The sequence below is a fragment of the Aedes albopictus genome, chromosome 1 (genome assembly GCF_035046485.1).
Source record: "Aedes albopictus strain Foshan chromosome 1, AalbF5, whole genome shotgun sequence".
NCBI classification, from domain to species: Eukaryota; Metazoa; Arthropoda; class Insecta; order Diptera; family Culicidae; genus Aedes; species Aedes albopictus.
Genome location: NC_085136.1, coordinates 333,777,219 through 333,803,058, shown reverse-complemented (window position 1 = coordinate 333,803,058; position 25,840 = coordinate 333,777,219). Strand labels below are relative to the sequence as shown.

At 45.2% G+C, this 25,840-nt stretch overlaps 3 protein-coding genes and 1 non-coding gene across 5 annotated transcripts in view; 3 read left to right on the top strand and 1 right to left on the bottom strand.

Moving 5' to 3' along the window:
• Positions 1–3,840: 3,840 nt before the first annotated feature.
• LOC109432059 (RIB43A-like with coiled-coils protein 2) lies at positions 3,841–5,142 on the top strand. Its single transcript, XM_019708360.3, has 2 exons — positions 3,841–3,963; positions 4,025–5,142. The coding sequence occupies exons 1-2, from the start codon at positions 3,841–3,843 to the stop codon at positions 5,045–5,047; spliced, it is 1,146 nt and encodes a 381-aa protein (XP_019563905.3). The 3' UTR covers positions 5,048–5,142.
• A 145-nt stretch (positions 5,143–5,287) lies between these two features.
• LOC109404021 (nicastrin) lies at positions 5,288–13,765 on the bottom strand. Its single transcript, XM_062847421.1, has 3 exons — positions 13,513–13,765; positions 11,425–13,453; positions 5,288–5,383 (listed from the first exon to the last, which is right to left on the bottom strand). The coding sequence occupies exons 1-3, from the start codon at positions 13,607–13,609 to the stop codon at positions 5,359–5,361; spliced, it is 2,151 nt and encodes a 716-aa protein (XP_062703405.1). The 5' UTR covers positions 13,610–13,765; the 3' UTR covers positions 5,288–5,358.
• A 6,494-nt stretch (positions 13,766–20,259) lies between these two features.
• Positions 20,260–25,840, top strand: part of LOC109404013 (condensin complex subunit 1) — a 28,415-nt gene continuing 22,834 nt past the window's right edge. The window contains exons 1-3 of one of the 2 annotated variants that reach the window (XM_019676876.3): positions 20,260–21,049; positions 21,110–21,833; positions 21,898–24,477. In XM_019676876.3, the coding sequence (XP_019532421.3) occupies positions 20,472–21,049; positions 21,110–21,833; positions 21,898–24,477 (3,882 nt within the window). In that variant the 5' untranslated portion in view covers positions 20,260–20,471. The remainder of the gene's footprint in view (positions 21,050–21,109; positions 21,834–21,897; positions 24,478–25,840) is intronic. The other variant, XM_029867815.2, reaches the window with a different exon arrangement.
• On the top strand, positions 24,724–24,805 carry Trnal-aag (transfer RNA leucine (anticodon AAG)). Its single transcript has one exon. It is a non-coding gene; the product is annotated as a tRNA-Leu (tRNA).

Below are 25,840 nucleotides of genomic sequence, written 5' to 3'. Positions count from 1 at the left end.
GTTCTTGTCAAGGTTGACTTTTTTGTTGAAGAAATTCCTTACTTTCCATTTTCGGTGGCGACGTCGAATTATTTAATATAATGTTTGGATTTGAGGAAATGGAATTGCTGTGCTGTTCTCAAGAAACGCGGAAGTTCTACCAGAACTCGTCCTGAAAAAGCATTGTGCCGAAATGTGCAGAAACTTGATGAACTATCGTGAGGTGATGGAAAGGTGGAAGTAGCACTTCGACGAACACCTGGGTTGCACATGAACGCGGCCATGGAGGATTAAGGCAGCTGAAGAAAATGAGTTTTTGCCGTTCAAGGTGGCCATGCCGTGGAAGACCGATTGTATCCAATAGAATAGGCGCCTTCTTTTTCACCATGATAAATTTACGAACATTTAAGGAATGAGTATAATTTAACAGCCTCGTTAATCGAATTTTAATGGAAACGGGAGAGTGGTAGTGTCCTAAATTTGATCACACGTCTCCACTGTACAATTTGTGGTCTGAAAGAAAAAATATTACAAAAATATTCAAATGGGTTGATTTTCTTGCAAACGCGGATAGAACATTTCTGGCTGAATGCTTCTGTCCGGATTTCTTCAGGCAATCCTTCAGACGCTCCCTTGGATTCCTACAGGAATGCGATCTAGAGATTTCTCCAGGGACTCCTGGAAAATTCTAAAAACGAACTCCTGGAGCATGTCTAGAAAAAAAAACTCTCCAAGGAATCCAAACAGGAACTCTGTAGGATCTTGAAGATTTTCATAACAAACACCAGAAGGGCTCTGAGATAGAACTTTTAGAGGATGTTCAGAAGAAAATCCTGGAAAGTTTGCAGAAGGTACTTCCGGGGGATTTCCAGAAGGAACCCCTGGAATATTCCTAGAAGAAACCCATGGAGCATTCCTAGAAATAAGTCCGTGAAAGTTCGAAAAAGGTACTTCTGGAGAATTTCTTGAAGGATTCCTTGCATAAACTGCTAAGGAATTCCCAGGAAGAACTCTTGGAGAAATAGCAGTAAGAGTAGAGAGAATCCAACAGTGGCGTCTCATAATACCGCTTTTCACCTGTTCTCAACGACCCAAAAATTTGCAATGTCAAAGAAATTACAATCAAAATCAAATTGAAAATAGGCGAGAACAGATTTCTTCTCAAATTTCTATCAATAGGACAGATCGGTGAAGTACCTACTAGATTTGTAGTAATGAGCTGAATTTTTAGTATAGTGAGAAGGTCAATTCTCCGTTTCTGCAATGAAATGGTGCAAAAAGCGTGGATATTATGATTTCTTGCCTAATTTGATGCTGTTTGAGCAAAACTTTGGGCAACAGTGTTGTTGTTTTCTCCATTTCTTGTTGTTTATCATAGTTATCCAAAGTTTTGCTCAAACAGCATCAAATTAGGCAAGAAACCATAATACCCACGCTTTTTGCACCATTTCATTGCAGAAACGGAGAATTGACCTCCTCGCCATACTAAAATTCAGCTCATTACTACAAATCTAGTACTACACCGAACGTGCCCCATAGAACAAATCGGTGAAGTACTAGATTTGTAGTAATGAGCTGAATAGGAGGCAATCAGTGAAGTACTAGATTGAAAGTAGTGAGCTGGATTTTTGTATGGTGAGATGATCGATTCTCCATTTCTGCAATGAAATGGTGCAAACAGCGTGGGTTATATGATTTCTTGCCTAATTTGATGCTGTTTGAGCAAAAGTTTGGGTAACTGTGTTGTTGAAGTTGCAAGAAATAAATAATACAACAACACTGTTACCCAAACTTTTGCTCAACCAGCATCAAATTAGTCAAGAAATCATATAACCCACGCTGTTTGCACCTTTTCATTGCAGAAATGGAGAATCGATCATCTCACCATACAAAAATCCAGCTCACTACTTTCAATCTAGTACTTCACTGATTGCCTCCTATTTTAGTATGGTGAGAAGGTCAATACTCCGTTTCTGCAATAAAATGGTGCAAAAAGCGTGGCTATTATGATTCCTTGCCTAATTTGATGCTGTATGAGCAAAACTTTGGATAACTATGTTGTTTATGTTGCAAGAAATGGAGAAAACAACAACACTGTTTCCCAAAGTTTTGCTCAAACAGCATCAAATTAGGCAAGGAACCATAATACCAATGCTTTTTGCACCTCTTTAATGCAGAAACGGAGAATTGACCTTCTCACCATACTAAAATTCAGCTCATTACAACAAATCTAGTACTACACCGAACGTGTCCCATTGCAAGCTGATTAGTTCAAACAAAATCATGAATTTACAGTTGTTGAACACATAGATTTGAGGTTGGGGTATCCAGTAAAAGCACTTGGAAGTATTCAATAATCAAGATAGAAGTCCATGGGAACTCCTGCACGAATGCCAAAATGACTTTTTTCTGTTTTACATCCTTCAAATAAAGAATAATAAAGAAGTTAACAAGTACCAGGCTTGGGCAATCTCTGCCGTATGTTCCAATGACCATCAGTATTTGTACCAGCAGATGTCTATTAGGTAGACGTTAGTTACCTATTGGTCTATAGATCTACAAGTACAAACTAGAATGCGCTACTACCAGCTGGTGGGACAGTATAGTCCTTCGGATGCTATTATCTGTATACGTAGACACTACTTGCAGAAATCCCAAAAGGAAATCTTGAAGAAATTCTTAGAAGAATCTAAGAAGGAGCTCCTGGCGAAATCCTAGAAAAAACTCATGGAGGAATCCCAGGAAGAATTTCTGGGGCACCACCAAAAGGATGAATAATAAAAGGAATTATCAGAGAGATTTCAGAAAGTAATCTTGCAAGATTTCCTGTAAAAAATCTGCAGGAAACCTCGGAGGACTTTCTGTAGGAATTTCAGCAGAAACATCTTCGTGAATTTCAAAAAAACAACTTTTCGAAGAATTTTAAGGGGATCTCTTGGTTAAACCCAAAATGAGTCCCTTAATGATTTACGATTGCTGGTGAAACTTCTGAAGGAATCCCCCTTGGAATTCATGTAAAAAATCCAGAAGAAAGTTAAAAAGGGACATCTGAGTTGATCCCGGATGGAACTGCTGAAGAAAAATCGAAATAAAAAACTCCTTGAGAAATCCCAGGGATCAGAAAAACATTTTTTCGATAACTTCTCATCCAATTCCAAAAGATAACCATAACCTATAGGAATCCTAAAAGGAACACCTTAAGGAAATCTTGAAGTAGTTCTGGAGGGGTTCTAAGAGATTACATAGAAGAATTCCTTTTTATTTCCGAAAGAAATCGTAGACGAAACTTCTGAAAGAATCCGTCGATTTCTCAGGATTCTCAGAAGAATCCGGAAGAACCTACTCATGGAGAAATTCCTTCCGGAAGAGAGAAACATATCATTCTTTGTTAATATAGCGTCTTGTACTATTTGGGCAAATTTATCTATTTTGGGCACTTGCTAATTCAATTACCCTATCGAAATCACGTTCCGGGAGATGTATCATATCGGGAAGTTCATCATCGGTTCACCACTAACAGATAGATCCAATTTCCCTCTATCGAGCAGGTTTGCATAAATCAATTAAAATGCGACCTCAAGGGTCACGAGAAAACCAGACTCATTAATATGGCCTATGTGTTATACACCACGTGGCTCCTAGAAATCCAACCATCACGTGTCATGCGCAGAGGAACAAACGGTCTCGAACAAAACCTGGAATTGATGTCACCCAGCAACCCAATGTCGGCGACCTTCCACGCCGTTACCATGGCAGGGCGTCGTCGTTGATGCGTAAGGTTATTTTGAAAACAGCGTCCAAGTCCATCCACAGTGCTGGGATTTTGCCTGACCGCTTCCTTTGAATTCCGAATCTCCCAAAATGCTCAATTCCCTTTACATCCGGCACCAGGATTTGAAGGAAGCTGCTGCCCTTGAACGCCGTCGCCAGTATGAGGAAGCCCGCAAACAGCGGATCTTCAACGCTCGACGGCGAGTCATTGGGGTGAGTTCTACTGTAGTTTATTTGATGATGGTTCATCAATTAGAATCAACGAATCTTCCAGATTGATGCGACGGCTTTGGAGCACCAAGTGAAGGAGAAACAAGAGATCGAGCAGGATGCTCTGGAACGTCAGCGGAAGTTCGAAGAGGAACAACGACGGCAGAACCGGTTTGTGCAGCAGAAGAACCGCGAACAGCAGCTGCTTCGCCACCAGCTGGATAATGAAGTGAACCGATTTCGAGCGTTGTATCAACGACCGGAGCAATCTCGCGACTTTGATCTGTTCGATCCGGACGGATTGAAGAAGTCTCTGCCGGCGCGGATGGGCGATGACGATCCGCGCCTTTCGGTGTCTGGTGCGCAGATATTCGACGGAGAAGATCTAACCGAACAGGACCGGAAGCGCATTCAGAAGCAGCAGCAACGGTCGTGGTTGGAGCAGCAGATCCGCGATAAGCGACAGGCCGAACAGGACCGTATTGCGGCGGAGAAGTTCCTGGAGCAGGCACTGGAAGCTCGGGAGCAGAAGGTTCGTCGGTTGGCTGCAGAAGAGCGGAACATTCGGCACAAGATTCAGGAGAATGTCGATCAGTACAACCGACAGCTGAGGCAGCAACAGGAGTACGAGCGACAGCAGAAGAAGCAGGAGGAGGAGGAAGATAACATGGCTGAGATATATAACAACCTGACCAGCGATATGCTGACGGAAAACCCGGAGGTAGCCGTGAGCAACCTGGGACCGAATCGCATCATACCCTACGCGTACAAAGGAATGAGCGAGGCAGAACTGGAGCAAATCAGGATAGGACAAATGCAGCAAAAGGAAGAGCTTGAACGTCGCCGCCAGGAGGAACAGAACAATAAGGAAGCCTGGGACCAGTTGGCCAGCGACTTTGACCGGACGGTGGTTCTGAAGGACCGGGAGTTGAATTGTCGGCGCCATCAGCTGGCCGAGCAAATCCGGCGCGAAAATGTACAACTTTCGGATGAACAGCAGCGCAAACTGAGCCACTTGGACCAGGTGGTGTACCAAAATCGACCGACCATGGCCTACTTTGAGCAGTTCAATACAACCAGTCGATAGGAGGGGGGAGGAACAGATAGATGGCTTTCTTTCACGACTCTATTGGAGGCACGTGTGTGGTGTGTTTTGTGAGGTTTGGTCAATAATTTATCGCACAATTGCAATTACTTAAACAAACTATCCTACCTATGATTTGATAATTGGAATAAAAATTAGAAAGCAGGAAAATTGCTGTAATCTTATATGTAACAGCGTTCTCAGTTGATGTGGTTGGCGAGATGCTGGATACGACGAATGATTTTTGGGCCGAGATGGTAATAAGGGACGGGGTAATGAGTTACATCTCAAATATCAGTCGATGGAGTTTGAGTTTAGCATTGCGTTGGAGGTGCAATCCTGCAACATGGTTGAAAAAATACTGTTTAAAGTTTGTAATTCGAAAACAGGTTTCATTATGTTGTGTCAAATTGAACCAATTCGATCCTTGTATGTCAGTCAATTTCTTGCGGTTGGTTTTGATCTAATTCCCGTCGTACGAAGCATCGACCAATAATGATCGAGTGTTTTCTTGCACCATGCTTGATGTGGCATGGCCAATTCAATATCAAAACACTAGTTCATGAATTAACTTTCAACTTATGTAATAATTTGTTGTAAAACCACAAAAATTTCACTAACATAATGAGATTAAATAGTCGAAGTCTATTTCCGTCTACTGCAATTCTATTTTCGGCGCAATGTGAATTCAATTTCTGTCATACCTTCAAGAAAACACGATGGTCAAAAATTATAAAACAATCCTAATTGTGTATTCAAAGTAGCGTTGGGCAATTTTGAATCGATGTTCGCAACTTCGATGTTTTTGTTCCGATTAGTCGATTTTTTGAATCGATGTTGAAGCCCCACGGATTCTGGTGAGAATCCTGAAAGGATTCTGGTGAGAATCCTGAAAGGATTCTGGTGAGAATCCTGAAAGGATTCTGGTGAGAATCCTGAAAGGATTCTGGTGAGAATCCTGAAAGGATTCTGGTGAGAATCCTGAAAGAATTCTGGTGAGAATCCTGAAAGGATTCTGGTGAGAATCCTGCGGGGATTTTGGTGAGAATCCTGAAAGGATTCTGGTGAGAATCCTGAAAGGATTCTGGTGAGAATCCTGAAAGGATTCTGGAGAGAATCCTGAAAGAATTCTGGTGAGAATCCTGAAAGAATTCTGGTGAGAATCCTGTAAGGATTCTGGTGAGAATCCTGTAAGGATTCTGGTGAGAATCCTGTAAGGATTCTGGTGAGAATCCTGTAAGGATTCTGGTGAGAATCCTGTAAGGATTCTGGTGAGAATCCTGTAAGGATTCTGGTGAGAATCCTGTAAGGATTCTGGTGAGAATCCTGTAAGGATTCTGGTGAGAATCCTGTAAGGATTCTGGTGAGAATCCTGTAAGGATTCTGGTGAGAATCCTGTAAGGATTCTGGTGAGAATCCTGTAAGGATTCTGGTGAGAATCCTGTAAGGATTCTGGTGAGAATCCTGTAAGGATTCTGGTGAGAATCCTGTAAGGATTCTGGTGAGAATCCTGTAAGGATTCTGGTGAGAATCCTGTAAGGATTCTGGTGAGAATCCTGTAAGGATTCTGGTGAGAATCCTGTAAGGATTCTGGTGAGAATCCTGTAAGGATTCTGGTGAGAATCCTGTAAGGATTCTGGTGAGAATCCTGTAAGGATTCTGGTGAGAATCCTGTAAGGATTCTGGTGAGAATCCTGTAAGGATTCTGGTGAGAATCCTGTAAGGATTCTGGTGAGAATCCTGAAAGGATTCTGGTGAGAATCCTGAAAGGATTCTGGTGAGAATCCTGAAAGGATTCTGGTGAGAATCCTGAAAGGATTCTGGTGAGAATCCTGAAAGGATTCTGGTGAGAATCCTGAAAGGATTCTGGTGAGAATCCTGAAAGGATTCTGGTGAGAATCCTGAAAGGATTCTGGTGAGAATCCTGAAAGGATTCTGGTGAGAATCCTGAAAGGATTCTGGTGAGAATCCTGAAAGGATTCTGGTGAGAATCCTGAAAGGATTCTGGTGAGAATCCTGAAAGGATTCTGGTGAGAATCCTGAAAGGATTCTGGTGAGAATCCTGAAAGGATTCTGGTGAGAATCCTGAAAGGATTCTGGTGAGAATCCTGGAAGGATTGTGGTGAGAATCCTGAAAGGATTGTGGTGAGAATCCTGACAGGATTCTGGTGAGAATCCTGAAAGGATTCTGGTGAGGAATCTGTCGAGAATCCTGAGAGGAATCTGTCGAGAATCCTGAGAGGAATCTGTCGAGAATCCTGAAAGGATTCTGTCGAGAATCCTGAGAGGATTCTGTCGAGAATCCTGAGAGGATTCTGTCGAGAATCCTGAGAGGATTCTGTCGAGAATCCTGAGAGGATTCTGTCGAGAATCCTGAGAGGATTCTGTCGAGAATCCTGAGAGGATTCTGTCGAGAATCCTGAGAGGATTCTGTCGAGAATCCTGAGAGGATTCTGTCGAGAATCCTGAGAGGATTCTGTCGAGAATCCTGAGAGGATTCTGTCGAGAATCCTGAGAGGATTCTGTCGAGAATCCTGAGAGGATTCTGTCGAGAATCCTGAGAGGATTCTGTCGAGAATCCTGAGAGGATTCTGTCGAGAATCCTGAGAGGATTCTGTCGAGAATCCTGAGAGGATTCTGTCGAGAATCCTGAGAGGATTCTGTCGAGAATCCTGAGAGGATTCTGTCGAGAATCCTGAGAGGATTCTGTCGAGAATCCTGAGAGGATTCTGTCGAGAATCCTGAGAGGATTCTGTCGAGAATCCTGAGAGGATTCTGTCGAGAATCCTGAGAGGATTCTGTCGAGAATCCTGAGAGGATTCTGTCGAGAATCCTGAGAGGATTCTGTCGAGAATCCTGAGAGGATTCTGTCGAGAATCCTGAGAGGATTCTGTCGAGAATCCTGAGAGGATTCTGTCGAGAATCCTGAGAGGATTCTGTCGAGAATCCTGAGAGGATTCTGTCGAGAATCCTGAGAGGATTCTGTCGAGAATCCTGAGAGGATTCTGTCGAGAATCCTGAGAGGATTCTGTCGAGAATCCTGAGAGGATTCTGTCGAGAATCCTGAGAGGATTCTGTTGAGAATCCTGAGAGGATTCTGTCGAGAATCCTGTAAGGATTCTGTCGAGAATCCTGTAAGGATTCTGTCGAGAATCCTCAGAAATTTTGGGGAGAATCCTGAGGGGATTCTGAGGAGAATCCTGCGGGAATTCTGAGGAGAATCCTGAGGGGATTCTGAGGAGAATCCTGAGGGAATTCTGAGGAGAATTCTGAGGGGATTCTGTGGAGAATCCTGAGGGGATTCTGTGGAGAATCCTGAGGGGATTCTGAGGAGAATCCTGAGGGGATTCTGAGGAGAATCCTGCGGGGATTCTGAGGAGAATCCTGCGGGGATTCTGAGGAGAATCCTGTGGGGATTCTGAGGAGAATCCTGCGGGGATTCTGAGGAGAATCCTGCGGGGATTCTGAGGAGAATCCTGCGGGGATTCTGAGGAGAATCCTGCGGGGATTCTGAGGAGAATCCTGCGGGGATTCTGAGGAGAATCCTGCGGGGATTCTGAGGAGAATCCTGCGGGGATTCTGAGGAGAATCCTGCGGGGATTCTGAGGAGAATCCTGCGGGGATTCTGAGGAGAATCCTGCGGGGATTCTGAGGAGAATCCTGCGGGGATTCTGAGGAGAATCCTGCGGGGATTCTGAGGAGAATCCTGAGGGGATTCTGAGGAGAATCCTGAGGGGATTCTGAGGAGAATCCTGTAAGGATTCTGTCGAGAACCCAGTAGGGATTCTGTCGAGAATCCTGTGAGGATTCTGTCGAGAATCCTGAGAATTCCAGAGAATCCTTCAATTCTAGAAGTTTTCGTAATCCCTTCCAGGGAAGAATCCTTATCAGATGTTACGTGCAACTTTTGTAAGCGTATAATAAAGGTAACAAAATTGTAATGGACACTCAAATTTTGGATCAAGCTCACTATCCGCAAACCCACTATCCACATTGACGCGTTGTTCGCTTCCTTCAATCATGCCGTCAGCATCTGCACGAAAATGCTGTCAGTTAAAATGTCAAACGGAGCACTGACAAATGGAGGGAAATGTCAACGGACAGAAAAGGAAGGACGTCAAGGACAAAGAGTACGGAGGAAAATAAAGAAAGCTCTCTTGGTTGCTGACCGTCGAACCGCGAGGACGTTTGTCCGAGAAGTCCAGCCGGAAAGAGGACTATCGCGCGCGTCCGGTTCGTTCTCCCGCGGCGAAAAGCAGCGGAAAGTTTGAGGTGGCAACACGCCGGTCCGTTCGTCCGCGGTTACAAGTTTCGGGAAGTGTCACGCACGTGGCAACGATAAGGGTGCAATCCGCTATTCTTGAGCATGGTGCAGAAGGACGCAGTGAAAAGTCCGGTAAAGTTCAACGTTGAGGTGCCACCATTCATCCGACCTAATACTGGAGAAAACGTGACAAGTTGGCGTCTCGAGGACACCAGATCCGACAAGTGGCCAGAGGGCACGTGGAAGCCTGTTCTTCGGTGGAATGCGGCGAGGCGTTCTTGCGTGCAAGGTTACGGAGTCTACGCTCATCCGAGATTGTCCTACCGGACGCGGGGCCAGTCGCTCATGAAGATCCGGACAAATCCCAACAATGGACAAGGCACGAAGTAGGAGTAGGGGCGACTCGGATTCTGCGATCGAGGTTCGCCGGACGGAACAAGCTGGATGGAGGAGGCCAAGTGGATGTGGTTGTGAGTGTTGGTAGAGGGGGAAGATGGTAGCTAGGAAACGTTAGGAGCGCAGGGTTGAAGGATGTAGGAAGAGGAAAATAAAGGGCCTTTTGTTTCCAATGAAACTCTGAAAAAGTTTTCTTTTAATTATCGGAGAAAGACGAACAAAAACATGTAACACAGATTTTCGGAAAAATCCCTCTTAGGAACCCCTCTTATGATTCATTTCAGGATTCTGAGGGAATCACTCGTAGAATTCTGGGGAATACCTTTCGGGATTCTGGAAGAATTATTCTCAGCATTCTAAAGGATATCACCCAGGATTTTAGGGGATTTTCTGGAAGGATTCTGCAAGAATTCTTATCACATTTCTGTGAGAATATATGTCTGCTTTCTTTGGCAATTCCGCCCAATATATTCAGGGAACCTTTCTGAGGATTCTGGAGTAATCCTTTTTGGGGTTCTAAGCAATAGAGATGGTCGGGTTTCGGGTTTTCAAACCCGTAACCCGACCCGAACCCGAACCCGACGGGTACGGGTCGGGTTCGGGCTTGGAAATTTTAGAAAACTCGGGTTCGGGTCGGGTCCGGGTTTAAACAATTTCAAAATTTTCGGGTACGGGTCGGGTCGGGTTTGAAGAAAGTCGGGTTCAAGTCGGGTTTGGTACCGGTGTAGATAAATCAGTATTTAGAAAAATACTTTATTTTATATATCCGATACATTGAACAATCATCTCACAACTCGGGTTTTGGTCGGGTTTATTGACAAATATTTTCTCGGGTCGGGTTCGGGTTTGATCGACGAAAATGTTTCGGGTTCGGGTCGGGTACGGGTTTGACAGAACAAAAAATTCTCGGGTTCGGGTCGGGTCCGGGTTTTGAAATTGAAAATTGTTCGGGTACGGGTCGGGTTCGGGTCTGTAAAATCTGAAACCCGACCATCTCTACTAAGCAACCCTTTTCAGGATTCTGGGGCAAGTTTCTTGGGGGATTCATCTTAGAATTCCGAAAATCTTTTTTATGAGAATCTCTCAGTATTATAGATAAATTTATCTCAAGAATGTGGAAGAACCGCTCTTGGAATTCCTCTCAGGATTCTGGGATAATCCCTCTTAGGATTCTGGAACATTTTGGGAGAATCCCAAGGGAAAGCTTTTCTTAGGATTCTGAGACAATCTAGCACAGGATTCTGGGAGAATTCTTCTGAAAACATCGATTCAAAGCATTCGATTAAATCGGTGAATCGATTCGGCTGATCTGATTCGAATCGATTCACAAAAATCGATGTCTCAGCCAGATTTGCCCAATGCCAATTCAAAGTCGGTCGAATGCTTCGCAATCCAAGTAAAAATGTTTTCTAAGTATTACTAACAAAAATCTACAAAGTTTAACAACTATATAACAACCAAAACACATTAGGCAATCATTTAGAAGCTGATTATTAGTGGTCTACATCCTAATGCTTCCATCTATTGTGTCATTGACAAAGGTAAGTTGGAATATCCGTGATTACTGATCATTGTTTGATTGATATGACGGGAATTAGCGCATATAACGAATGAATGCTATAATCTAGTATAAACTCTGGATCGAATCGGTGTTGATAATCCTCGAAATATCAAAAACCATTACATTTATATTACAGAGTAACAGCTAATATCTACTTACGGTATCGTCGCCGCACCCTGGTTGAACAGCACCTCCGACCGGCTGTTGATCAGGAACACCAGCACGAACGAAATCACCAACACGACGAACCCGATCGACAGGGTGAGGGTTTCGTGCGAGGCCGACGGCCGCAAGAATATCCTCGCCGAGAACTCCCGCCAGGTGGACTCGGTCCACGTTGAGTAACGGTGCGACTTGAAGTCGTACCCATCGTCCAGGAAGGCCGGCGACAGGGCTTGGGTGAAATTCTGGGTCGTCCAGCGGCACTCGCCCTGGCCGGAATAACCGGCGTACCAGTTGTAGGGCAGATGCAGGGCTTGACAGTCGGCTTTGGTGGACTGGTTGACCTTCTGGCCGACGAGTAAGCCAAGGATTCGATGCGTCCAGCCGGACGCCTCCGAAGGAAGCGTGGAATGGACGCTGATGTAGCGAACCGGAGGCACCGGGAATGCTTTGGGGTAGTCGGGCTTTGCGGCGGCGTGGAACAGAGGACAGTCGGCTGAAAGCAAGAAGCAGTACAGGAACTCGTCGATCAGGACGCTGTTGGTTCCGAAACGGGGGTCGTATTTGGCGCCGGTGATCAGCTCGTAGATAGCCATCCCCAGAAGGGAGGAAACGTTCCTCAAGCGAAGTTGAATCGAGTCCTCAGCGAACAGAGCGTTTTTCTGGCCAAGATCCTCCAGCTGGGTAAAGTCGTTCTCCGTCGAATGGTTCCCGTAGGAATATTTGAGATTCTCGGTGTCGTCGTAGATGGAATGGTAGTAGTGGTTCCCTGGGATCGATGTGATCATTACGGATGGGAAGGACGCATTTTCCCGAAGGAACGAATGGGATGACATCGGAGGGAGACCTTCCTTCGGGTTGGCCTTGTCTACTTCGACATTGAATGCAAACTTGGAGTTTATTCTTCCGAGCATTGTTGCAATCTTGTCCGCCACAACCAACTCTGATGCTTTGAAAATTCTCAACTTGTTGAGATCGTCCATCGTGCCAAGATCTATCATCACATCGATGTTTTCCATGGAGATCGGATTGGTGAGACTACCTTTGGTTGGGAAGGCTCCTTTTTGCAGATCGTACACAAACCGCTGGGATCCGATGTAGTCGTACGACTCTCCGTTGAAGAACATGAAAAGAACATTGGGATCCGATGACTTGACCCGCTCCGGCAGAACCTTCGCCAGAAAATGGGCCACGGAAACCAGAATCGTGAACGGAACCAGGGAATCCATCGCACCCAATCCGATTCCATCGAACATCGTGGTCGTGTCAATCCGGCTCGATACCAGAATGATCCTTTCGCTCGGGTCCACCTTCCGCTCCTCCGGTTTCACCAACACCCGAGGAAACAGCGTGGCAAAGACGTTCTTCCCTTGAAGTGGATCGCAGAATTTGACCGGCGTCAACGAGTTAAACACCGTCGACCTCGTCAGACAAACCCTAGTGTCAACCGCCGCGGACATGAAAGCGTTCACCTCGATACTGCAGAGGCTCCGCTGGTGCTGATTCTCCAAATCAAAGTTGTTAAATTTCTCGAAGCAATCGTACAACTTGTCGATCTCATCCGGATCCGCCACATAATAGATCGGGAACGGGAAATCCTCCAACAGCAGCCCCGTTCCCCACGGATTCCAACTGCCTTCCGCTCGCTCCACATCGCAAGTTCCCGCATCGCCCTTCGCAAATCCACTGAACTGATTGGGACACCTCGATTCCTGGCTGAACTGCTGCAACTCGGTGGCATTGTTGATCAGAACCACCGCCGAAACATGCTTCCCACCCTGATCCCGTAACCGCAGGATGTTCTCGCGCGTGAACAGATGTGGCGCCAGGACCGGAGCATACGGCGGCGCAGGATGCTTCCTCACCACGAAGTCAATATCAGCCTCCGAGCGAATGAAGTGCAGAACGCCCACGGATCCACCCAACTTGGAACTGCACCCGGTAACGTGGGTACCGTTCAGCCGCCGGAAGCAGTGCGCCCCACTGATCGGGGTGTACATGTTGTCCTTGATCCGCTGGGATTGCACTGAAAGATCATCCCAAACATTAGAATCCGAAATCATCCAGCCGACGAAGCTGACTCACCATTGTCCGATCCCAGGAGCAGTACCAACACAACAACGAACGCACTGTAAATCGCTCCGGTAGGGCGCATCCCCGCAAGCACAGCCACTTTAAACATATCGATGAGCTATTCAAGGATATTTTACGCTATCATACGGACGAATTCAAGCTAAAATTACTAAAAATCACTAGAAAACTGTCTAGAAAATCGCGTTGTTTACTAGCAGCACTCCATTTTTTCGCGAATCAGAACCAAAACGATTCGTCGCCGAAAGAGGACTGTCAAAAATGTTCAGGTTCGGAAACACTACAGCGTGCGCCGGAAGAAAATATAAATTTTGAGGCGAGGGCAGGACACTACTACAAAACGGGTGCAACTCTGATTTTTTTATTGTCGTCGCGGTTGAAACCCGAAGTTTCCCCACACCCGACAATCGAATTATCTCAAAATTCATACGTAAAACCTAACGTCGGACGTAGTGCGCTGGACAGCGGACCTGGCCCTCTATCCAGCGCACTGTGCCCGACGTACGTCCGACACACGGTTCAGGAGAAAAATCGATTTTCGCGTGTCAAAAATTCCGATTTTCAACTGCACGAACAATATTTCTAGATTGAGTTTAATGTCGTTTTCGTTTTTGTGGCGATGCTACACCGTTTCGTGCTACACTTTTCGCTGAAAAAACGAACGTTTTTGGTGTAGTTGCATTGGTGTGCGTGTATAAAAACCAAAATATTGACAACTTTGCAAACGCTGATTGGTGGACGCTAGGGGAACGTTCAAAAATTACGTCCAACATTTGGGGGAGGGGGGGGTCTAGAAAAGTGTGACAGTACGCGTATTGGGTATAGGAAAAGTGCGTGACAGAGGGGGGAGGGGGGGTCTAGAAATCCCGAAAAACGATGGACGTAATATTTGAATCTTCCCTAGGGGCAAGACACTGTGCAAACGGGAGCAACTCTGAGAATTTCTGAGTAACTCTTTTCAGCAATGATCGACGAAATTTGTTGAAAGACATCCCCAAAACTGCAATTTTCATTCAGCACACGCAACACTTTGCAGTTTGACATTCGTGCCAGATCACACTTTGGCATAAATGGGAGAAATTCTGAGGAACTGTGAGGAATTCTGAGCAACACCTCGAACACAGATTTGCTCTCGTTAGATCTGTCCTGCCCCTAGATCTGGCACCTATAGGTGCCAGATCTAGGGGCAGGACAGATCTAACGAGAGCAAATCTGTGTTCGAGGTGTTGCTCAGAATTCCTCACAGTTCCTCAGAATTTCTCCCATTTATGCCAAAGTGTGATCTGGCACGAATGTCAAACTGCAAAGTGTTGCGTGTGCTGAATGAAAATTGCAGTTTTGGGGATGTCTTTCAACAAATTTCGTCGATCATCGACAGAAAGAGTTACTCAGAAATTCTCAGAGTTGCTCTCGTTTGCACAGAATCTAGGGGCAAGACACTGTGCAAACGGGAGCAACTCTGAGAATTTCTGAGTAACTCTTTTCAGCAATGATCGACGAAATTTGTCGAAAGACATCCCCAAAACTGCAATTTTCATTCAGCACATGAAACACTTTGCAGTTTGACATTGGTGCCAGATCACACTTTGGCATAAATGGGAGAAATTCTGAGGAATTGTTAGGAATTCTGAGCAACACCTCGAACACAGATTTGCTCTCGTTAGATCTGTCCTGCCCCTAGATTAAAGCCAACTTTTCCGCTACACACCGCATCAAAACAAAAGCGCCACAGCAGTCGAGTTACGTCAAACACACAAGGCTACGGTGGCGCTATCTGTTCATTTCATAGCGGTCGTTTTAGTTATTTTAGTGATCCATTCAGTAACAAATTTTGAAAACGACGTATAATCAATGCTACACCATTGATTATACGTCGTTTTCAAAATTTGTTACTGCATTGATCATTGCAAAAAAAAAGTATTTCAGGCCAAACATGTCTAAAGGTCCTATCTGCAGAAGAGAGGCTCTCATTGTGTGGTTTGTGCGAAGGTGTTCCTTGTGGAACTTGTGAGTTCGTTGGGGTTTGGTTTAAATGTGCGTTCCAAGTGCTCTCTGAATGTGACTAGTCACTAATTCAGGGATCGAAAACTTTACCTTGTAAAAGGAGTGCGGAAGGATTGTGGCCAAGCGGTTTGTTGTGACCACAAAAGTACTTCGCCTCACTGACTTTTACAAAGGTGCAGTAAATGACACTAGGAAAGCTATTTTCCTGGATCGTTCTTACGACTTAAGACTTGTCCTCAAACAAGTCTTTGGCCTAAGAACTTGTCACCTTAGGTTCCGAAGGGGCGCGGAAGGATTGTAGCCAATCGATATGTTGTGACTACAAAAGAACTTCGCCTCACCGACTTTGGAAAATTGGGCGACTGCTTAAGGAGTTCGGGTTTGATTCAATAATGTACGCGACTGTTGCGTGATCAATGAAAGAATGCTTTATTGAAGCGGGACCATCCGCTTTTATAGCCGAATCTTGGGCCTTAGGGCCCACTTACAATGCTAAGAAGAAAAGAGAACCTTACAATTTTGGTTTCCAAACTTAAAACTAATATCCCCTTCCCTCACTACCTAATGCAAGCAGGCACAACCAAATTTTATGACTTCTGTACTTGTTCTTAATCGTATTTGTTTTCCACAAAATATTATAGACCTATCCCCCGCCTCGATGTGTATGCATCAAGGCCTTGATCAAGGCGCATTTCAATTTCGGGTTTTATTACCCTGTTTTTTCTGGCATTGGTTCCCGCTACTATCAATAGTTTTTGTTGATTAGCCGGGTACTGCTTTCTTGTGCGAGGGGGATCATGCCGGAATCACTCCTATAGCTACGATCCAACACCACCGCATCAGTACCGCCGCATGAAGAACCTGCCCTCGGTGCCTTAGCACCGAGAATTTTACGACTTTTCCTAGGGGCAAGACACTGTGCAAACGAGAGCAACTCTGAGAATTTCTGAGTAACTCTTTCTGTCGATGATCGACGAAACTTGTTGAAAGACATCCCTAAAACTGCAATTTTCATTCAGCACACGCCACACTTTGCAGTTTGACATTGGTGCCAGATCACACTTTGGCATAAATGGGAGAAATTCTGAGGAACTGTGAGGAATTCTGAGCAACACCTCGAACACAGATTTGCTCTCGTTAGATCTGTCCCGCCCCTAGGACTTTTCATCATTTCTAAATCCGAGCCTCACAGTGCACCGGTTGGTGTCACTTTTCCCTTTTTCCCGTCGTGAGAGCTATCAGCGCACATGCAATGTCAAAGCGCATCCCGCCGGGCGAACGATAGGTCATAAATAAAGTGTTTATTGGTTTTTCTCCTGCACGCCTCCACGTCTACGGCCATGCGTGCTTGCCTTCGGTAGCTCGCTCAAGTGATCTGTACTGTATGGAACATGCGTTCCCTTCTTGTGGTGCGTAGAAACTGGCTGCAGTCAATGTCCCTTTACAATGTATTTTTGGCTAGGTGGCCTTGTTACATCTGTTTTTGAGATTTTCGTTTTCCTTGCTTCTTTCGAGCTGGGTCAATGTACTGGGATCGAGATCACTTGAGAGATTTCAAACATGATTGATTTAATTTGCGAAATATCGCTTAATTTATAACACTTTGGTTTCCCTCTCTTTCGTTAATATCGTTAATATCTCAGCTGTTTATTTGTATTATGATTGTCTCCTTGCATTGAACGATGATCAAAACAATCGTCTTTTGATTTGTACTGCAAAAATAGTTGAAAAGTGGACCATTACATTGCAATAACTGAAAGAGAAGTGAACAAAGAGAGCCTCTCAAATGCAGATAGGACCTATTGAAATGTTTGGCCTGATTTTTCTGCGTGTAAAAGAAGTTCACGCTCAGCGAAATCGGCAACGGCAACACTGCTACACGCTCGTTTGAAACTACTCAAAAATGAGTCGTTTTCGACTCACTTCTATACTTTCAAGCTAACTGTCAAAAGTGAGTAACTTTATTTTATGAAAGAGAGTAGATTTCTACTCACACAGGAACAAAAATAAGCTTTACTCACTTTTGAGTAAAGGCTTCAAAAAAGCACTCATTCATAACCGTCAAAAACTTGTGAAGAAATCACTAAGTCCGCGGCCACAGAAAATGATCTTTTGCCGAAAACGATTAAAAATATATAAAAATAATAAAACTTTTGGTTTTATTTCAAGTGGAATTCTTTTCTTAGACATCAAGGTAAGTTTTTGAATGGTAAACGTTAGAATTATTAATTTGTATACAAATTGTTTTTCATGAACTTGTTTAATGTCAGGATCATGTTGGATCATGCCGGAGGAAATTCCTTCGCCGATGTTGTGTGAAAAATACTGTACATAACTAGGTGATCACCTTTCTCCAAGACGACCCCAAGGACAAGCCCAAAGACTTACTGACTGGAAAACTTGTATGGACAGCATTTGGGAATCCAGGTTGGGCCTGAACTAAAAAGAGCCACATACATAATTGTTAGAATTCAACTGTTAAGTTGTAACAGAAAATGCATTGGAACCTTATAAATGCACATTTTATTTTCCGTATCAGGCCCCACGTCTGGGAACTTAGATACGAAAACAAAATGGAACATTACAAATGCACAAAACACAAACATGGAACAGATAACATTAATTGTGCCCAGTTATCCATATGGATAACGAAGTCCGAACCCAGGATGACGAGGTTTCACAATTGTTCTTGGCCCATCAGTCATCCTAGAATTGTATTTTGTTTGGCAGTTCGTCTTTTAGTTCGCAGCATCTGTTGCGGCATTCATAGCTTGTTTTTGGTCTAGGAATTTCTAATCCTAAGGGGGCATCCTGATTTGGGCAACAACACAAGACCGTCTACAATTTGATGTCCGTGTTAGGGGACGGCTTGCGTGTTTTGTGCTGGTTCGCTCCTGAAATGTTTGGAGCGCTACAAATGCACATTAAAATTTAGGGGCAAATGAACAAATCACAGTACAAAACAGAAAATTAACTGACAAAATGTTAACAACTATTTACAAACGTAACACACTCCATGCAACAATCGAAGAATTTTCTATGAATTGCATTCTCCAATTCATGGAAAATTCTTAAAACTACTTTACATACGTCACAACTAATTTACAAACGTAACACAACACCAGCAACAGCGGAAGAATTTTTCAAGAATCGAAATCGCGATTCTTGAAAAATTCTAAAAAACTCCTATTTATCATCCTTCCAAGTGGTCGGTTGATGGCAGCGATGATCATTTTGTTTGGTGCTGAGCAGACCTCAGCCTGAAATTGTCACCAGACTAACCATATTACGTAAGCCAAACGCTTACCAGATAACTCCGCGAATAAAATTGCCACCAGGCTAACTAAAGATAATTGCCACCAGGCTAACTTAAAACCAATTACCATCAGGCTAACCTTTAACTAATTGCCACCAGGCTAACTTAAATCTAATAACGCCAGCGAATCCTAGCAAAGGGTATGATCTAACGCCATTAACCAACGGCCAAAGAACTTCCATCAACCAAGCACTTAGCCTTTATCTATCTTTACTGTTGCGGACACTTATATTTGATCTACTCTAAGTTTACCTAAACTAAACCAGATGGATCAACAAAGAAACAATAAACTATAACATGAACGTGGGTTTTTTAGTTGGGCGCCAATGTAACAAAACATTGGAACCTTATAAATGCGCAAAGCCCCGCCCCACGTTGGGCGCAAATGTAACAGAAAATGCATTGGAACCTTATAAATGCACATTTTATTTTCCGTATCAGGCCCCACGTCTGGGAACTTAGATACGAAAACAAAATGGAACATTACAAATGCACAAAACACAAACATGGAACAGATAACATTAATTGTGCCCAGTTATCCATATGGATAACGAAGTCCGAACCCAGGATGACGAGGTTTCACAATTGTTCTTGGCCCATCAGTCATCCTAGAATTGTATTTTGTTTGGCAGTTCGTCTTTTAGTTCGCAGCATCTGTTGCGGCATTCATAGCTTGTTTTTGGTCTAGGAATTTCTAATCCTAAGGGGGCATCCTGATTTGGGCAACAACACAAGACCGTCTACAATTTGATGTCCGTGTTAGGGGACGGCTTGCGTGTTTTGTGCTGGTTCGCTCCTGAAATGTTTGGAGCGCTACAAATGCACATTAAAATTTAGGGGCAAATGAACAAATCACAGTACAAAACAGAAAATTAACTGACAAAATGTTAACAACTATTTACAAACGTAACACACTCCATGCAACAATCGAAGAATTTTCTATGAATTGCATTCTCCAATTCATGGAAAATTCTTAAAACTACTTTACATACGTCACAACTAATTTACAAACGTAACAAAGTATTTATAATTTAAATTAATAAGTTAAACTCATTATGTATTTTTCTTTTTTATAAGTGATAAATAAATGATTTTTTTGTTTGTTTCTTTGATAATTATTCAGATTTACAATTAATTTTATTATCAAATTCGGCCCCATGAAATATTTTTAAAGAGAGTAGCATCTACTCACTTTTGCAATTATTGAAATAAGAAAAGTGAATGAAGGATACTCTCATTATGAAAAAATCGATAGTCACTCAAAAGTGAGTAATTGATGATTACTCTATTTTGAGCTGTTCCACTTTGTACCAAAGTGAGTCGAAAACGACTCATTTTTGAGTAGTTTCAAACGAGCGTGTACCGAAAGGCATCCGTCAGCTGGGCAATCCCCCGTCGTCGTTTACCCGTGCATTTGCGTAACGTTGCGTAACGCCATCAAGCCCAAGCCGAAAAACGGCTGCTTTTCTGCCATCGTTTGTTTCAACTTTTTTCGCTTCGTCCGTTTGTGCGATTTTTCGTCGATTTTAGTTTAATTCCGCGGATTTTTTGTGCCCGAAACCGTCGCGGATGTGTCCGGAAGTGAAGTGGTGTTGAATTTGGGTGAAATTGGAAGTGTACGCGACGCGACGCGATGGAGTGGCAATTTGTGATACCGCGGGTGAACACCGAGCTGCTCAACTCGGACAAAAACAACTACTGTGTGGGGCGAGTGCTCGATTCGCGCGAGATTCCGGACGCGCTCAAGAATGCCCGCGGCGGGATGAATGATCCGTTCGGGGTGTTTGACCACTTCGATACGTTCTATTCGGTGATCGATAATGGGGCGCAACTGTCGGGGACCAATTTGCTGCGGGCGTACGATTTGCTGTACATTGCGGTGGATCGGCTGGGGAAGAAACTGGCCGAAGTGTTGGGGAAATCGGATTTGCCGAGGGAGGAGCGGCTGCCGGCTTTGAATGCGGTGAAGATGTTGACGTATTTGGTTGGGGGGCTGGTGAAGGTGATTGATGCCCATGTGAATGCGGCCAAGGAGGGGACTGGGTTGATGAAGAAGGGGGGCGCTAAGAAGAATAAGGACAAGGACGACGAACTGGAAGCGTTGGATTGGGATAGCAAGCGGAACCGGTGCGTGGTGCAGTTGTACAATTTGTTCCAGCTGCCGCTGGAGCGGTTGTGGGATCCGCCGGTTTGCGAGGAGTCGTTTGTTGAGTGAGTTTTTGAGTGGAAGGAATTTAAATAGTATGCTTAATCATTTTTATTTATTTTTAGTGTGATTTGCGACATCTGCTACCGGACGTTGGAGCAGTCGTACGTGAAAAACAGGGCACTGGTGGATAGCGTGTTCCAGATTCTGGGTACGGCGATCAAGCGGTACAACCATGCCCTGTCGTTCCCGGTTCGAACGATGCAGATTCTGGAGCGATGTGAGGCTTCCATAGCTCCGATTGCAGCCGGAGTGATGCTTCTCTACGAGGAATTCGGAATAGCGACCATCTATCCGGTGCTCATCAAGGAACTCATTGAACGCCTTGGGGCCGATGCAGCGGATGCCCAAGTCGCTCGTCACTTCAGTCAGTTCCTGCTGGAGTTGGGTACTCTGGCCCCAAAGCTGATCATTCCGCATCTCTCGACGCTGAGCGATGAGCTGCTTGGGTTGGAAGCTTACGTCGTCCGGAACTGTGTCCTGCAGATTATGGGTGAAGCGATTGTAACAGAACTGACGTCGGAAGAGCTGACGGACGAGCTGAAGGAGACCCGGGATGAGTTTCTGCAGGATTTGTGGAATCACATGATGGACGTTTCGGCTCACGTGCGGTCCAAAGTGCTGCAGATTTGGCATCACATCGAGCGGAATAATGCGGTGCCGCTGACCTGGCGGCATCAGGTTCTGGAGAGGGCCGTTGAGCGACTGGAGGACAAGGCGCTGCTGGTACGGAAAAATGCCATCGCGCTCATCAAGGCGTTCCTAGAACATAATCCGTTCTCGGCTAAGGTATGTTCGAAGGATGGGAAAACTTGGCTATGGGGTCGTTTATTGTAACTTCTTTTCCTTGCAGCTTTCGTTAGCCGAGTTACGTACCCAGTACGAGGAAGCCGACAAGAAGCTCCAAGAGATCCGCAACAAGATGGTCGAGCAGGACACGGCTCTGAAGAAAACCGAAGAGGACTGGGAGGACCTGACGGTGCAAATGTATCCGGTGTTCTCCGAGGAACTCTCGCGGCAGAGCTCCTCGGAAGAAGCAACGCAGATAACCGGAACCGATGCGGATGTTGAATCGCTGGTCAAAGACATTGGGTCCATCATCGAGGGTCAGCGGTACAAGGAGTTGCTCCAGTTGGCGTGCAAGGTGGACTACGCTATTGGGAATACCGAGACGCGTAAGACGTTGAACGTGGAACAGCAGAGCGTGTACTTCCTGGCCGTGTTGAAGAGCTACTTCATCAACAACCGGCATGGTGGAAACCTGAACGACGAGTTCCAGAAAATTGAAAACGAGGTAAACTTCCTGAAGGATTCCATGCGGTTCTCGGAGATCGTTTCCGATGCGGTTCCGAAGCTGCAGGACATGTTGATGTCCAAGTCGCAGTCGGACGTGTTCGAGGCGATTGATTTCTTCACTTCGGCGTATCTGTTTGGGATCAAGGGAACCGAGTGCGGGATGCAGCAGATGTTGTATCTGGTTTGGTCCTCGGATGCGGACAAGAGGAACAGTGTGGCGTCTGCTTACAAGAGGGTTCTGCTAGAGGTGGATCTAGAGGGGAGGGCAAAGAACGTCAAAGTGGTTCGGAATCTGTGCCAGTTCATGATCAATCTGTCGATGGGTCACTACACGGCGATGGAAGTGTTGGTCAAGGAGTGGGTTGAAAGTGGTGACCTGGACGCACAAATGATCCAAGTTATGTTCGAAATCTATACGAAGAAACTTGAGAATGTGACGGACTCGGAATCTCGCCAGGCACTCCAACTGCTCATCATGGTATCTTCCGGAAAGCCCTCTGTGGTCACCGCAAATCAAACTCTACTGGAAACTATCGGATTCGAGCAGAGAGGCCGGAAAGATCCCCGCATCTTCACGGCAACCCTGATGCTGTTGATGAACTCCATCCCCAAGCCAAAAGACGGAGTAAAGTACTACAAACGATACGAAGCGACCTCCCCGATCGTGGACAAAGTAAGCGACGTATTCGTGAAACTGTTCTTCAACAGCAAAGTGTCCAACTTTGATACCATCGGAAATAAAACGTTCGACTTCATCTACAAGATGATCAACACTCCGGACGTGGTCAGCCAGAACATTCTGGTGACCATTTACGAGAAGCTGCACAATCTCGCTTCGAAGTTTGCGGAACAGGAAGATAGCCTGAGGCTCTCGCAGGACTCCCAATCGCAAATTCCTGGAGCCACTCAGGAAGAAAACGTGCGCGCATCACAGGCCTCTCAGGGCAGTTCCCGGAAGAATTCCATCACCCTACCCACATTCCTGATCGCCCGCTTCATTCTCATCATTGGCTATGTTGCCATGCGGCAGATGATCCACCTGGACATTGACGTCTACAGCAATCTCAAATACCGCCAGGACCTGAAAGAGGAAATTAAGAATCGAAAGAAGAAAAATGCCGCCGTTGGCAAAAGCACTCCCAAACGTAAGACCATGAGCATGAACGAGTCCGCTAGTAACGCTCTGAAACGTCTCTCCGGCGCCAACAGCAAGGAACAGGAACAAGCCGAGGAGGAGGAATTGCTGAGCGGAGCCACCGCTGAAGACACCGTTGCCGAAGAGATAACCTACATCTGCGAAACGGAAATGCTCTACAACAAGGAATCCATGCTGGCCCGATTCATCCCCACAATCATCGAAATCTGTAAACACCCGAACCGGCATAAAGACGACTTCCTCCAGAAATCCAGCACCCTCACCCTGATCCGCCTGATGTCCGTCTCGTCCACCTTCTGCGAGAACAACATGCCCTTCCTGATGAACATCCTGCAGCACACGAAAAACAATCAGATCAAGTGCAACATCGTCATAGGTCTGTCGGATCTTACCTTCCGGTTCCCCAACGTCATCGAACCCTGGACCAGTCACATGTACGCTACCCTGCACGAAAAGAACGTCGAACTGCGTCTCACGGCCGTCAAGATGCTCTCCAATCTGATCCTGCACGAAATGATCCGCGTCAAGGGTCAAATCTCCGACCTGGCCATGTGCATCGTCGACCCGGTCAAGGACATCCGCACAATCACCGAACAGTTCTTCAAGGAAATCGCCAACAAATCAAACATCCTATACAACGTCCTGCCGGACATCATTTCCCGCCTGAGCGACCCAGCCCTAGAACTAGAAGAATCCAAATACCAAATCATCATGCAGCACATCATCGGCCTGATCAACAAGGACAAACAGATCGAATCGCTGGTGGAGAAGCTGTGCCTTCGGTTCCGGGTTACGAGCGAACAGCGCCAGTGGCGGGACATCGCCTTCTGCCTGTCGCTGCTCTCGTACAACGAGAAAACGATCAAGAAACTGTCGGAGAACATCGGGTGCTTCAAGGACAAGGTGCAGTACGACGAGATCCACGCGTCGTTCAAGACCATCATCAGCAATACCAGCAAGCTGGCGAAACCGGAACTGAAGGTAAGTGGTGTAATTGTTGTCCCACTTCCAACGGAAACTGAGTAAGAAAACAAGAGACTTTTCGATTTCTGAGTAAGACCAACTCCGTCACTGAGTAGAACTTTTCTAGGGTGTATCGAGCAAAGCGTTACAAGTGTTACGTGTTGCTAATAAGTGATTGAATAACGGTGCATGGGGATGGTTGAGAGCTTTCGTGATTCGGGCTCGTCGAAGCTGTACTACTTTGAACGTACGGTATGCATATAGGGTAGCGTGGCCGAGCGGTCTAAGGCGCTGGTTTAAGGCACCAGTCTCCTCGGAGGCGTGGGTTCGAATCCCACCGCTGCCAAGATTTTTTGCTGTGCAGAAAACTTTACACTTGCCTTGATTGAATGAAACATGATTTTTTTAATCATGTAAAGTGGAGAAATACATAAATATATGCCTGATTAAATGTTCGGGAGTTGCCTGCTCAACGATGTTTTTAACAGATAAAGTTTTCTGGGCAAATGCAGGTATATTTTTGTCGTACAATCTTCTACTTAACACAGCATCACCACTAATTTGTACCCAGCATCTCAAGGACAAACGTTTTGAAATCCCGCTTCAAGAGCGCATCAGAACTTCAAACGCACACATCTTAAGAAGCAAGCTTCACACAACAGCGCCTTTTATTATTCTGTTCTTGCTCACTTGTAAATAGAAGATCAGGTGCGCTGGTTTTGTTTACGAAGAGATTTGTGCCCTCGAAATCGTGAGTAGGTGCCAAAGCCGGTCATTGTGGCGGCCATTTTGGGATTCTATTAAGTCTGTCCTTAAGTATTCACAATACAAACACTCCTACAATAGTAGGAAATCAAAGCTTGCTTTTCTCAGAGATGGCGCCACCACATTAAAAGTAAAATCATTTTTCTTGTATGGACAAATCGCTGGCTTGCACTTGTTCCGCATCGCAGCGATTTGTGGCTTGGGGCAAAAAGTTGCAAATTAGAAACAAAATCATTATCCCTACGCGTTTCTTCTGGATTCATTGCAGTAACAGAGAATTGATTACATCACCATACAAATTTCAAGTTGTTTACTTCTTTTTTTCTGACTGGCATTTTTCACCCGTGTAGCGCTTGATGTTTCGAGTGGATAGGTGCCAGGCGGCGCCGCTGTATATGTGAAAAACACATGGAACACGAGCGCCGTCTATGATTCCGTAGCGCAAACTTTTCTGCTTGTTTACACTGTTATCACGTTTACCGCATTTATCAGAAAAGCGCCACTACCGGCACTTTAGCATAGGCGCAGCTGCTTGCTTCCTATAGCTGACTGAAAGCGTACTTCGTTCTACTTACGGTCAAAGCACTTTCGTGAAATTCAATGTGTGAGTTTCTAA

What these genes read in the sequence shown, in the direction of transcription:
- LOC109432059 (XM_019708360.3), top strand. Translation starts at nt 3,841, where the DNA reads ATGCTCAATTCCCTTTACATCCGGCACCAGGATTTGAAGGAAGCTGCT. An exon ending in CTCGACGGCGAGTCATTGGG is followed by an intron (nt 3,964 to 4,024) that starts GTGAGTTCTACT and finishes CGAATCTTCCAG; the next exon opens with ATTGATGCGACGGCTTTGGA.
- LOC109404021 (XM_062847421.1), bottom strand. Translation starts at nt 13,609, where the DNA reads ATGTTTAAAGTGGCTGTGCTTGCGGGGATGCGCCCTACCGGAGCGATT. An exon ending in GCTCCTGGGATCGGACAATG is followed by an intron (nt 13,454 to 13,512) that starts GTGAGTCAGCTT and finishes ATGATCTTTCAG; the next exon opens with TGCAATCCCAGCGGATCAAG. An exon ending in CAGGGTGCGGCGACGATACC is followed by an intron (nt 5,384 to 11,424) that starts GTAAGTAGATAT and finishes ACCATGTTGCAG; the next exon opens with GATTGCACCTCCAACGCAAT.